Below are 13,035 nucleotides of genomic sequence, written 5' to 3' on the forward strand. Positions count from 1 at the left end.
GAGGCCTTCTGAAAAGAACAGCAAAAAGGCCCAGGGGCCTTTCTGACTACTCCCAAGACTCCTGACTCCGGATAAGGGGAAACAAGCACATCCGTACCTGGGGAGGAGGCCTGGTAGATGATGTTTTCTCCATCCTTCTCGGGAACGACAGTATGGCACACGGCTAGAAGCGTAAGAAACTCCTGTATGCAGGGAGCTGTGGGCTGCAAATAGGAAGCCTAATGAATCTGTCTGCTTCCACACCACTGCCAGCCATTCCCTGCCACAAACTGCAATGGCTTCCTCTCCCTTTAGAACAGAGCAGCAGAGTGGAGATTCCAAGTCCCCAGAGATCACACCTGCTTACCACTTAACCCTTCAACTGTCACAGGCCACCCTGAACTCCATGCCAGCATCGAGGGGCCTCAGTTGTCATCTTCCACTAGTCCACCACTGCCCTCTACCTGCCTGCAGCCAGTTTTCCACATCCTAGACCTCTGGGCTTCAGCTTGGCACGTCTTCCTGATTCCCCACCACCTGCCTTACTCATTATAACAGTCAGCACTGCTACCACTCAAGCTTGTACAGGAACCAGGAGGAGAAGGAACACACTGCCTTCCCCACTAAAGCGACCCTGAGCATCCCCTAAAAACAGATGATGCCAGGCTCCTCTGTGCTTAAGTCATTTCAATGTCAGTGTTTTATGCTTACTTTTTAAAATAGGAACTGGATAAAAATTTGAGATAGATTTGTGTTTTCACATCCAGGAAACAAACTGTGCGTGAATTTTTTTAAAGGTTCATTTTCTTTTTTTTTTAAAGATTTCAGACAAACTGAATCTTTTTAATATATAGGCTACGTATTTGATATGCGGACTCTCTCAAAAGCCTAGACCAAGTAGATTAGAAGCTTCCAATACCACAGCTATATACAAGATACTGGGTACTGTACAGCAAACCATAACAAAGGGACTTTTCAAAGTTAACCCAATTAACAAATAATGTGATAATAATATTAACTATTGATTGTCTTTTTGAACCCTAAGACAGCAGGAACCTCACATCTTCACTATAGAGCCCCTACTTCCCCCAGTCCTGGCACCCTTGGATAGGGCCCACTTTTCCGTATGCATCTCCCAATCCAAACCAAATAATATTGCATCCGCCGATCACAACCTAACCAAAGCAACGATTGCCACCTCAACATGCTTCACCTCAGACTGTATCCAGAGACTTCACGTGTGGAATGACAACCCTTCAGCTTCATTACTCGGGTGAGACCTTTCCTTTAATAGTACACTCTAATTTCATCTCAGGTAGTTCACTTTCTAACAAAGTCCCATAACCTAGATATACACCAGTTTCTGTGAGAGAGAGCTTATGTGCACACGTATCCATAAACTACTGCAAAATATATACCTGAAAGCAGAAGTACACTAGAGTTTGCAGTGAGTACCTCCCTAACACTTCCTCTCCACTATTCCAAGCTTGGGATCCATGATTGCTCAACAAATTGTTTGGCTTCATATGTTAACTCTCTTTTCAATCACCAGGTTCCAGATGCCACCAGGATGCTGGCCAGGCTTCCCTGGATTGAAGACCCCACCAATGTGTCCTGGAGCTCAGCTTCCCCAGAGACACACCTTACTAGGGAAAGAGAGAGGCAGACTGGGGGTATGGACCGACCAGTCAACGCCCATGTTCAGCGGGGAAGCAATTACAGAAGCCAGACCTTCTACCTTCTGCAACCCTCAACGACCCTGGGTCCATGCTCCCAGAGGGCTAGAGAATGGGAAAGCTATCAGGGGAGGGGGTGGGTTATGGGGATTGGGTGGTGGGAATTGTGTGGAGTTGTACCCCTCCTACCTTATGCTTTTGTTCACTAATCCTTTCTTAAATAAAAAATTTAAAAAAAAAAAAGATTTTAAAATATTTATTTATTTTTTGTTGCCCTTGTTTTTATTGCTGTAGTTATTGTTGTTATTGATGCTATCGTTGTTGGATAGGACAGAGAGAAATGGAGAGAGGAGGGGAAGACAGAGGGGGAAAGAAGGATAGACACCTGCAGACCTGCTTCACCGCCTGTGAAGCGACTGCCCTGCAGGTGGGGAGCCGGGGGCTTGAACTGGGATCCTTACGCCGGTCCTTGTGCTTTGCGCCATGTGCACTTAACCTGCTGCGCCACCGCCTGGCTCCCTCATTTTCTTTTTTAAAGTAATTTATTTTGAATATAGAGAGAAATTGGACAAAAAGGGGGAGATAAAGAGGGAAAGAGCAAAAGAGACACCTGCAGCACTGCTTCACCACTAGAGAAGCTTCCCTCTTGCAGGTGGAGACCAGAGACTTGAACCTGGATCGTTGCGCACCATAATGTGTGCATTCTACCATTGCCCAACCCCTTGCTTGCTGTATTTTGTGGATTTATTTTCTCTTCTTTTCTTTCTTTTTACTTTTGTACAGAGAGTTCTTGTTTGTTTCTTTAGTCATATAAGATGCAAATGACATTTATAGCTTTTCGCCTGACCTGTTCATGTAATTTAAGAACAACTGTCTGAAAGTAAATTACAACTATCCACAATGGGTTCTTGACAGTCTTTATAAAAGAAAAGCATATTAAATTATAGATCAATTGACCAATTAAACAAGCAAGATTAGAGAATTTGCAAAGCTCCCCAAGACCTAAACTGCAAAAATGCTAAGAGATTTTATCCAAAAATGTTGAAAACTGAACTTCAATTCAAGAGTACCTTCTCTGGCATCTGGGAACAGAGCCCCACATCATTTCATGCCACAATGAAATAAGACCAAAGTGAGTCCTTTCGGGAGCTAGGCAGAGGCACACCCAGTTGAGATCACATATTAACATGTGCAAGGATCTGGGTTTAAGGCCTCTAGCCTGAAGAGGGCGAGTTTCACAAGCTGCAGGTGTCTTTCTTTCTCTCCCCCTCTCTCTCTTTTTAATATTTTTATCTTTATTTATTCATTGGATAGAGATAGCCAGAAACCAAGAGAGAAGAACATGATAGAGAGGGAGAGACAGAGGGACAGCTGCAACACTGCTTCACCACTCGCAAAGCTTTCCCCCTGCAGATGGGGACCAGGGGCTCGAACCTGGGTCCTCGCACATTGTAACACATGTGCTCAACCAGGTGAGTCACCACCCAGCCCTTCTCTCCCTCTCTATCACCCACTCCCCTTTCAATTCCTCTCTGAGAAAAGACAAAAAATGGCACTAAGTACCATTGTAGGCACTAAGTACCAATGACAACACTAGTGGCAATAAAAAAAAAACAATATATATATTTTTAAGTGAGTCCTTTCCCACTCACCACTGTGCCCTGGAGAGGCACAGTCTTTTTGTTGTTGGTGGTGCTGCTGCTGCTATTGTTGTTGTTGTCACATGACTTCACCATTCTGGGAGGACTTTTTCAGAGAGAAGGAGGCACAGATAGAGAAACAGAGGTTGAGAGGGAAAAACACTACAGCTTCAAGTAGTGGGAAACCAGGCTTCAACCTGAGATGTGCACAGGTGCACTGTTCAGGTGAGCTATCTTGCCAGCTCAGCCGCCCTCATTCATAATTCCTCTCTCAGAAGGCAAGTTTTCATAGCACACTTACCTCTGATACCCTTGATGAAACAGACTATCTTCTGTGGCTTGGGAGATGTCTCACTGGGACAGTGTATGCATTACATGGGTAAAGACCCAAATTCAATCTCCAGAAAAGCATATGATACAGAGATGTTCTGGTTTCTCTCACTGTCTCAAATAGATAAATACATTTTTAAGTACTTTCCTAAAGTACTAGTCCCACAGTTTCCTCTTTTTTTTTAAATTTCCATCTGGGTAATCTTATCACTGGGGATCAGTGCCAACACTACAAATCCGTTGTTCATGGTAGCCATTTTTTCCATTTTGTTTTTCCTTTCTATTTTACTTGATAAGACAGAGAGAGGGAGAGAGAAGGCTGGGCAGTGGTGCACCCGGTTAAGTGCACATAGTACTACGCGCAAAATCCATGCAAGGACCTGGGTTCAAGCCTCCACTCCCTACCTGCAGTAGAGATCCTTCAGAGCTATGAAGTAGGTCTGCAGGTGTCTATTATTCTCTCTCCCTCTCTACCTACCCCCCCCCAATTTCTACCTGTTCTACTGAATAAAAAGGAGAAAAAAGGAAAAAATAGCCACCAGAAGTGGTGGATTTGTAGTGTTGGCACCAAGCCCCAGCAATAACCCTGGTGGAAAAAAAAAAAAAAAAAGAGGGAGAGAGAAAGACAGACATCTGCAGACCTGCTTCACTGCTCGTGAACTGAGTGGGACATCAAACCCAAGCCCTTGTGTTTGGTGACCTGTGAGCTTCACCAGCTGTGCCTTACCATAATTTTCAAAACACTATGCCTATACATAAATTCAACTGCTCCATAAACTATGTGCTGTTCCAGAAACAAAACAGTGTTCTCACATGGTGGTCCTCAATGTTCTTCAAGATCCTGGGGTCATCAAAGTCACATGAGTCACTTGGGGTAGCAGGGATTCGGCTAAAAGAGAGAACAGAAAATGATGGTTCAGTTCACAAATTTTTGTGAGATAATTCAAGCCTAGTAAGAATATGTCTTCATGAACTAGGGTGGCTACCATTGGGTAGACACAGAACTTTGGTAGTGTGTGAGAAGTGGAAGTATATCTCTATAATCTTTTTATTATTATTTTACTTATCTTTATTTATTTATTGGATAGACACTGCTTCACCACTCGCAAAGCTTTGCCCCTGCAAGTAGAGACCGGGGGCCCGAACCTGTGCTCGAACCCTAAACTGTACATTGTTAACATGTGTGCTCAACCAGGTGCACCACCATGAGGTCCCATTTCTTAAATAATAATTTTTATTTTAATAAAAGATACACAATAAAAAAACACACACCAGAGCACTGCTTAGCTCTGGTTTATGGTCTCTATAATCTTGTAAACCAGTATTAAATCACTAATAAAAAAATATAAAAGGAAATTAAACTCTGCCTGCAAGAGAACCACACCTTAAAAACAATTTAGATTTGGGAGTCGGGTGGTAGCGCAGTGGGTTAAGCGCATGTGGCGCAAAGCACAAGGAGTGGCGTAAGAATCCTGGTTCGAGCCCCTGACTCCCCACCTACAGGGCAGTCGCTTGACAGGCAGTGAAGTGGGTCTGTAGGTGTCTATCTTTCTCTCCCCTTCTCTTTCTTCCCCTTCTCTCTCCATTTCTCTCTGTCCTCTCTAACAACAGCAACATCAATAACAACAATAATAACTACAACAATGAAAAACAAGAGCAACAAAAAGAAAATAAATAAATGTTTAAAAAAATTTAAAAAAACAATTTAGATTTATGTTAAAGATTTAAATATTTGGAATATAGTATGTTATTTCAAACCAAAAGTTGGTAAATATTTAACCTGGCTACAGATAAAATAGCTACAAGAAAGGTGTGAGAGGTGGTGCACCCCATAGAGCTCACACACTTTACCATACACAAGAGCCAGGGTTCAAGCCTTTAGTCCCCACCTGCAGGAGGAAGCTTCATGAGTGGTGAAGCAGTGCAGGTGTCTCTCTTTCTCTTTCCCTTTTTATCTCCCCATCCATCTCAATTTCTGTCTCTAGCAAAAGGACAAAATAAGTTACAAGAAAACAAAACTGTGGTAAGAACCAAAACCATGATTTTTTCATTTTCAGATTTACTCTGCATAACTTCTGCCAGCGAAAATTTCCAAGAATGTCTGGTTGAAGCAGGTAAAACATAAGGAATGACTGCATTCAACTATGTCATCAGTTATAGCCAGAGCTCACAGATCAAGGAGACAATAATTATGAGTAAGAATACTGATGTGCTGAATGTGTGCTATAAAACTGAAAAAATGGGATGGGTGAGATAGATTCACATGTCCCCACTCCTGCCCCAAAACTTGTTTTCAGGACAAAGGTGACAAAAGAGAGTATAGGAGAGTTGAAGTCAGTGTTATCTCTGAGTAGTTATCAAAGTTAGTAGTACAGCAGAGAAAACAGAAACCAACATCTCATGAAGGGAAGCACCTGAAATGCAAGCTCATGCCCCTCAGAAGAACCCTATGAAGGCTGTGGAAGAGGTAGCGGTCAGAGGCATCTGTTAGATGCAGGGGAGATAGATAAGAGGGAAGAGTTACTTGGAAGACCTCAGCCCAGGCAGGCAAGCAATAAAACCCTCTGCTCCCAGAAATAACTGGGAGGCTCATTCTTTAGACAGGTTCAACTAGAGTAGTATGGACCCAGAAACACGAGGTACACAGGCCAGGGCAAGTAACTATCCTCCCAAAACAGGAAGTTTAACTGGAATTCTATATATGCTGAAAGGTTCTGCCTCCATGGAACTCCCCAACAACTACAGCCAAGTTTACAAATCCTAGAAGATAGAGAGCTCTTCTCATACGAAAACTAACTGACTCACATGGAAGCACCACATAGCAGCACAATCTGTAATAGCCCAAACTTGAAACAACCCAGATACCCAATACCCAGATGAGTGGCTAACAAAGTGGTGGTATGTGTGTATATATATATATATATATTACTCAGCTGTTTAAAATGACAGTCATCTCCTTTGCCTTATCTTGAATGGAGCTTAAAGGAATTATGTTAAGTGACATAAACCAAAATGAGAAGGATAAATATCAAATGATCTTACTTATAAATGGAACATAAGAAATAAGGACCAAGAATAGGGAGGGGTAAATAACATAAGGGTTATGCAAACAGACTCTCGTGCCTGAGGCTCTGTGGCCCCAGGTTCAGTCCCCCACACCCACAAAAGTCAGAGCTGAGCAGTGCTCTTGTGAAAAAGGATAGGAGGGAGCAGGGTAATGGGAAGGGATGGAGAATGAAGAGAAGAAGAAGGAGAAGGAAGAGGGAGAGAAAGAGGGGAGGGGGAGGAAAGGGAGACCTGGGGGGAGGAGAAAAACAATGACAGAAAGGTAAAGCACATAGTGAAACTTGGACTAGATGTGGTGAATTGCACTAAAGCAAAGGACTCTGGGGGCAAAGACTGGAGGGACATTGTGGCCCTGCTTTTTTTCAAGAATGGGAGCTATTCTCTGCCCTAATCCAACTTTCTAGCCCATTTCTCTACTCTGACACCATCTTCTCAGACAATATTTTTGTCCCACTCCATGTTAGCTATCAAACTCAAGAGTAGGACCCTAGGAGCATGCCTAAAATGGACTTCCTAGCTTCCTTCCACCCTAAGATCCCTAGTCTCATCTGCTCTATTCCTACTTTTTGGTTCCTATTCATTAGCCATTTGTCCCGCTTTATATCTTGCTGCCTTTCAGCCACCAAGTTGCAGATGCTACCATGACTCTATCCTGACTTCTCCAGGCAGACAACTTTATCAATGTATCCTGGAACCTCACCTCTCCAGAGCCCTACCCCACTTGGGGAAGATAGAAACAGGCTGGGATGGGGAGTGGAGCGGGCAGTAGCACAATGGGTTAAGCATACATAGTGCTAAGCACAAGGACCCGTGCAAGAATTCCAGTTTGAGCCCCCAGCTCCCTACCTATAGGGGGGTCAAAAGCAGTGAAGCAGGTCTACAAGTGTCTATCTTTCTTTCCCCCACTCTGTCTTCCCTTCCTCTCTCAATTTCACTCTGTCCTATCCAACAACAACAGCAATGACAGCAGCAACAAGCAATAACAACAACAATGGAGAAAAGATGGCCACCTGGAGCAGTGGATACATAGTGCAGGCACCGAGCCCCAGCAACAACCCTGGAAAGAAAAAAAGAAAAGAAAAGAAAAGAAACAGGGGATATGGATTGGCTTGTCATAGTCCATGTCCTGTGGAGAAGCAATTACAGAATCCAGAACTCCCACCTTCTGCACCCCAAAAATAATTTTGATCCATACTCCCAATGGGGGAGAAGTGATAGGGAGAAGACCAGGAGAGAGAAAAAGAAAAAGAGAGGAACGTTTGGATATAGTAATAGGGTTATCTCTAACTTGATAAGGAAGAGAAGATGGGACCTTAAAGGAGGGGGGCAATTATTTACAAATATAGACAGATAGTTGTAGAAATAATAGTTAACCCGTATCTGCAACCTTAGAAAAACTGCTGTAGCTTACAACAGAGGGATTGGAGATTCAGAGCTCTAGTAGTGAGAATGGTGTAGAATTATACACTGGTTGACGTGTAACTTTGCAAATTAATATTAAGTCGCTAATAAAAAATTTAAAAAGAGAAAGCTCCAAAAAGAATGCTATAAAAATAAGTATTGGTTTTATAGTCAGACCAGGAAGAATATAAAAGACATCTGCTACTTTCAAAAAAAAAAAATGTTTAGGATACACAGACATTGTTACTTTTTTTTTTTAATTGGGAGGTTAATGGTTTACCATATAGTCTTTAACACATGGGAAAAACTTCTCAGCTCACACTGATAAGTGTCTAGGAGGCACACCAGGACCCCAATGTCCCTTCATTCCAATCCTTCCCCTCCCAGACATTCTCATATTCTTTCCACGGTTGGGGTCAGAGGAAAAGAACAGATCACACCAGAGGAGTAGGTGCTACCCCTCAAACTCCACTATAGGAAGTTTCACAATGTGGGCGGAGGGTAGATAGTAACGGTTATGCAAATAGACTCTAATACCTGAGGCTCCAAAGTCCCATGTTCAATCCCTTGCACCACCATAAGCCAGAGCTGAACAGTGCTCTGGTAACAACAAAGAAAAAAAAAAAAAAAAGAAAGTATAACAATGTCTAGTTTTTTTCAATTTAAATACTAATATATATTATTCTCATATATATAAATAAATTACCATACCCTATCAAACAAATAAACAAACAAAAAATGATCCAAAAGTAGAGTTTAATCTTCTGGGAAGGAAAAAGTGGGAGATATTAACCTGGAATTGGCTCTCTCTTTCTTTCTCTTTCTCTGTCTCTCCTTGCCTTATTAAAGACTTACAGTATCACTGAATGCTTTAAAACACACACAAATGTAACTGTTCTTCACAAATTATCCAGGTGAGAAATGTTAACTAAAATTATTCCAGGACTGAGAACACAGGACAGGCGTGCAAGTAATCCCAAATTCAATCCAGAACTGAATAGTGTTCTGCTCTTCCTTACTCTCATTGCCTCTATCCCTCAGGGAAATAAATAAATCTTTTAAAATAAAATAAAATAAAATAAAATAATTCCAAAGCCTTTTCTGCTAGTGCATTAATTATTAGCCTTTACTTACCAGAAATCATCTGAGGATTGCTCTCTTGTCAGTTCTGGAAAATGACTGTCAGAGAGGAAAACAGAGCAGTCACAAATCTGGTCAAAATACAAGGATTCAGACCAAAGAATGAGTAAGAAATTTTCAGTTTATAAATATAAATTCATGAACTTACTAAAGTTTCTCACTAGACTAGCACTTATAATAACAAAAATTTGAATATTGTTAGAACAGTTGAGTTTTAAATGCACATAATAGTAGTGATGTAAACAAATCTATTACAAATATCTTTTCAGAATATCATTTAAAAAGCCAAGGTAGGGGAGTCAGGCAGTAGCGCAGCGGGTTAAGCACAGGTGGCACAAAGCACAAGGACCAGCGTAAGGACCTCAGTTCAAGCACCCGGCTCCCCACCTGCAGGGGAGTCGCTTCACAAGCTGTGAAGCAGGTCTGCAGGTGTCTATCTTTCTCTCCCCCTCTCTGTCTTCCCCTCCTCTCTCCATTTCTCTCTGTCCTATCCAACAATGACAATATCAATAACAACAACAATGATAACTACAACAACAAAACAACAAGGGCAACAAAAGGGAACAAATAAATATATACTTTTTTTAAAAGCCAAGGTATTTGACTGAACAGCTAAAAAATAAATATATTTGTTGGAAAAAACACAAGTGGACTTGTCAGTAACCGAAAATACTTACCCATAGGTTACCCCAGCAATGCTGCACTTCTTAAAGTTCATGATATTGCATGTAAGAGTTCCAGTTTTGTCAGAAAATAGATATTTTACCTAAATTAAAGAATAGAAGAACTATAGATCAAGGATGCAATAAGTGTCGTGGGCACAGTGGATATAGTACTGGATTCTCAAGAATGAGATCTAGAGTTTGATGTCTGGCATCACAAATGCCAGTTATGCTCTGAGGTTCTCTCTCTCTCTCTTCTCTGTCTCTGTCTCTCTCTTTCCATCATCATTTTTAATGTAATAAGATGCAAAAATAAATGAAGTATTTCCTTTTATGTTTAAAAAATATAGTAATCTAAAAAAGAGGAATTGCCTTAAGATAGCCCTAATAATCTTCACTGTATATTATGAAACCTTAATATATCTTAATGCTTAGGCCAATTAAAGATCATTTTCAACAGCTGATTAAGTTAATTATGTGGAAACAAATAAAGGAATTGCAGTAACGGGCCTGCTGCCACTTTAGGCCGATAAGCATGAAGCCCTGCCAACATTTCCATCTTTCTTCAAGATATGGGAAGGAACCATACAGTAATCTGTTGTGGTGTCTAGTGTATCAAAACAACAAGCTCAAACTCTGGCAACCTCAACATTTTTCTTTTTTAAGACTGCATTCTCTAGTTGGACTATAAGGCATATCCTAAAACAACACAGAACAAACATGAAGTTCCCCAACCCCATCACAATTAAGGTTACAGGAAGGTTAGGCATATATCCAAACAACATGAAAACACTAATTCAAAGGGACATACACACCTCTATGTTAATAGCTACTTATTCACAATAGCCAAGGAGTGGAAGCAAGCTAAATTTCCATTGATAGAAAACTCGACGAAGAACTTAGGGAACATATATTCAATAGAATACTACTCTATAAAATTTATTTATTTATTTATTTATTTATTTATTTATTTATTTATTTATTACTTTAAAAAATTTAAAAAGGTGAGTCGGGCTGTAGCGCAGCGGCTTAAGCGCAGGTGGAGCAAAGCACAAGGACCGGCATAAGGATCCCGGTTCGAACCCGGGCTCCCCACCTGCAGGGGAGTCGCTTCACAGGCAGTGAAGCAGGTCTGCAGGTGTCTATCTTTCTCTCCTCCTCTCTGTCTTCCCCTCCTCTCTCCATTTCTCTCTGTCCTATCCAACAACAACAACAACAATAATAACCACAACAATAAAACAACAAGGGCAACAAAAGGGAATGAATAAATAAAATAAATATTTAAATAAATAAATAAATAACTTTTAAAAAAAAATTTTAAAGGATGATATTGTGTCCTTCGAGATAAAATGGATGGAGCCAGAAAAAGATCATGCTCAGTGAAGTAAGTCAGGAAGTTAAAGACAACTACCAGATGTTTTCATTCATATGCAGAATATAGGGATTTGAAGCACATGAACTTGCAGGCCAAAATAAAAGTGTGACCAAACTTGCTCTAAGACTGAGAACTATGATGGTTATCATGAAGAGAAAGGGAGTGTGATACAGAACTTTGATGATGGATGTGGTGTGGAACCATAATCTTATAATTTTACAAATCACTAGTAATCACAAAGAAAAATGCCTTGTAAATCATTATTAAATCACAAATTAAAAATATTTTTAAAAAGGAAAATAAAAATATACATTAAAGGGAGGTCATGTGGGAATACACTGATTATATAATTTTCCAAGACACAAAACTTTACAGATTTAACTACATTAATTATTGGGCATACAAAAGAAAAGAGAGAGCGGACTGGGTTAAGCACACATAGTGCAAAGCACAAGATCCCCGTTCGAGCCCCTGGCTCCCCATCTGCAGGGGAGCAGCTTCACAAACAGTGAAGCAGATCTACAGGTGTCTACAGGTGTATCTTTCTCTCCCTCCTCTATCTTCCCCTCCTCTCTCAATTTCTCTCTGTCCTATCCTATAAAAAGATAGAAAAAAAAGCCTCCAAGAGCAGTGGATTCATAGTGCCACATTGAGCCCCAGCAATAACCCTAGAGGCAAAAAAAAAAAAAGCTGGATAAGGGCAAGAGACTGTCATACCTCTATGATGGCTCTTTTGGTCACTAACAGACCACCCATCATCCAGGGCACTACTCAGAGAACCCTGGGATTCCCACATAGGTATGATGGGCCTATACCTCTAACAGGTCCCCTTCTCCACCATTGCTGGTCATCTCCATCAGGAACAATATAGTGGACCCTCCTGTGGGCCTCTGCAGAACCTTGCTCTCCATGTGGAACAATAGTGGTAGGGACTGCCCCACTCTCAAAGGGAGATTGGATCAACAAACTCTGCCACTCCAGGAAGACTGGTCCTATAAGTGCAGCCTAGAATGTTCCTAGATATGACCATGGAATTCAAGCTCAGACCCACAGGGATGCAGAGATTACACAGGCTTATATGTTGAATACGGGCCCCATATCAGATCGGTTTACAGTTAATGGTAATTATATACTTTTCCCAGATTTGGGAGCTACTCTCTGCCCTTATCCAGCTTTCTAGTCTTATTCCCAACTCTGACACCATCTCCCCAAGCAATACCTTTAGCCCACCTGCATGTTAGCTGTCGGGCTCAAGCAAGAATTAGTAAAGTCACAGGCCTCTAGGAATAGACCTAAAATAGACTTCCTACCTTTTCCCAAAATAGAACCCAAATTTCATCTGCTATATTCTTACCTTTAGGCTCCTGATTATTAAACAATCTTTCTGATTTATATCTGAATGCTTTTCAACCACCAAGCTGCAGATGCTACCATGATGCCAACGTGACTTCCCTAGGGAAACAACCTCACCAAAGAGTCCTGGAACCCCACCTCTTCAGAGTCCTGCCCCACTAGGGAAAGACAGAAACAGGCTGGGAGTATAGATTGACCTGCCAATGCCCATGTCCAGAGGAGAAGCCAGACCTTCCACCATCCACACCCCATAATGACCCTGGGTTCATGCTCCCAGAGGGATAAAGAATAGGAAAGCTTTCAAGGGAGGGGATGGGATACAGAACTCTGGTGGTGGGAATTGTGTGGGATGGTACCTTTTTTACCCTATGGTCTTATCGATATTTTTTACTTTTTATTTTATAAATAATTTT

General features: G+C 41.4%; 1 protein-coding gene across 4 annotated transcripts in view; it reads right to left on the bottom strand.

Annotated features, from left to right (window-relative positions):
• ATP8A2 (ATPase phospholipid transporting 8A2) overlaps nt 1-13,035 on the bottom strand; it is a 641,523-nt gene that overhangs the window by 467,456 nt on the left and 161,032 nt on the right. For all 4 annotated transcript variants that reach the window (XM_060191722.1, XM_060191724.1, XM_060191721.1 and 1 more), the window contains exons 14-17: nt 9,910-9,998; nt 9,227-9,271; nt 4,439-4,514; nt 98-203 (exon numbers count right to left, since the gene is read on the bottom strand). In XM_060191722.1, the coding sequence (XP_060047705.1) occupies nt 98-203; nt 4,439-4,514; nt 9,227-9,271; nt 9,910-9,998 (316 nt within the window). The remainder of the gene's footprint in view (nt 1-97; nt 204-4,438; nt 4,515-9,226; nt 9,272-9,909; nt 9,999-13,035) is intronic.

Source organism: Erinaceus europaeus, chromosome 5 (assembly GCF_950295315.1).
Source record: "Erinaceus europaeus chromosome 5, mEriEur2.1, whole genome shotgun sequence".
Lineage (NCBI taxonomy): Eukaryota > Metazoa > Chordata > Mammalia > Eulipotyphla > Erinaceidae > Erinaceus > Erinaceus europaeus.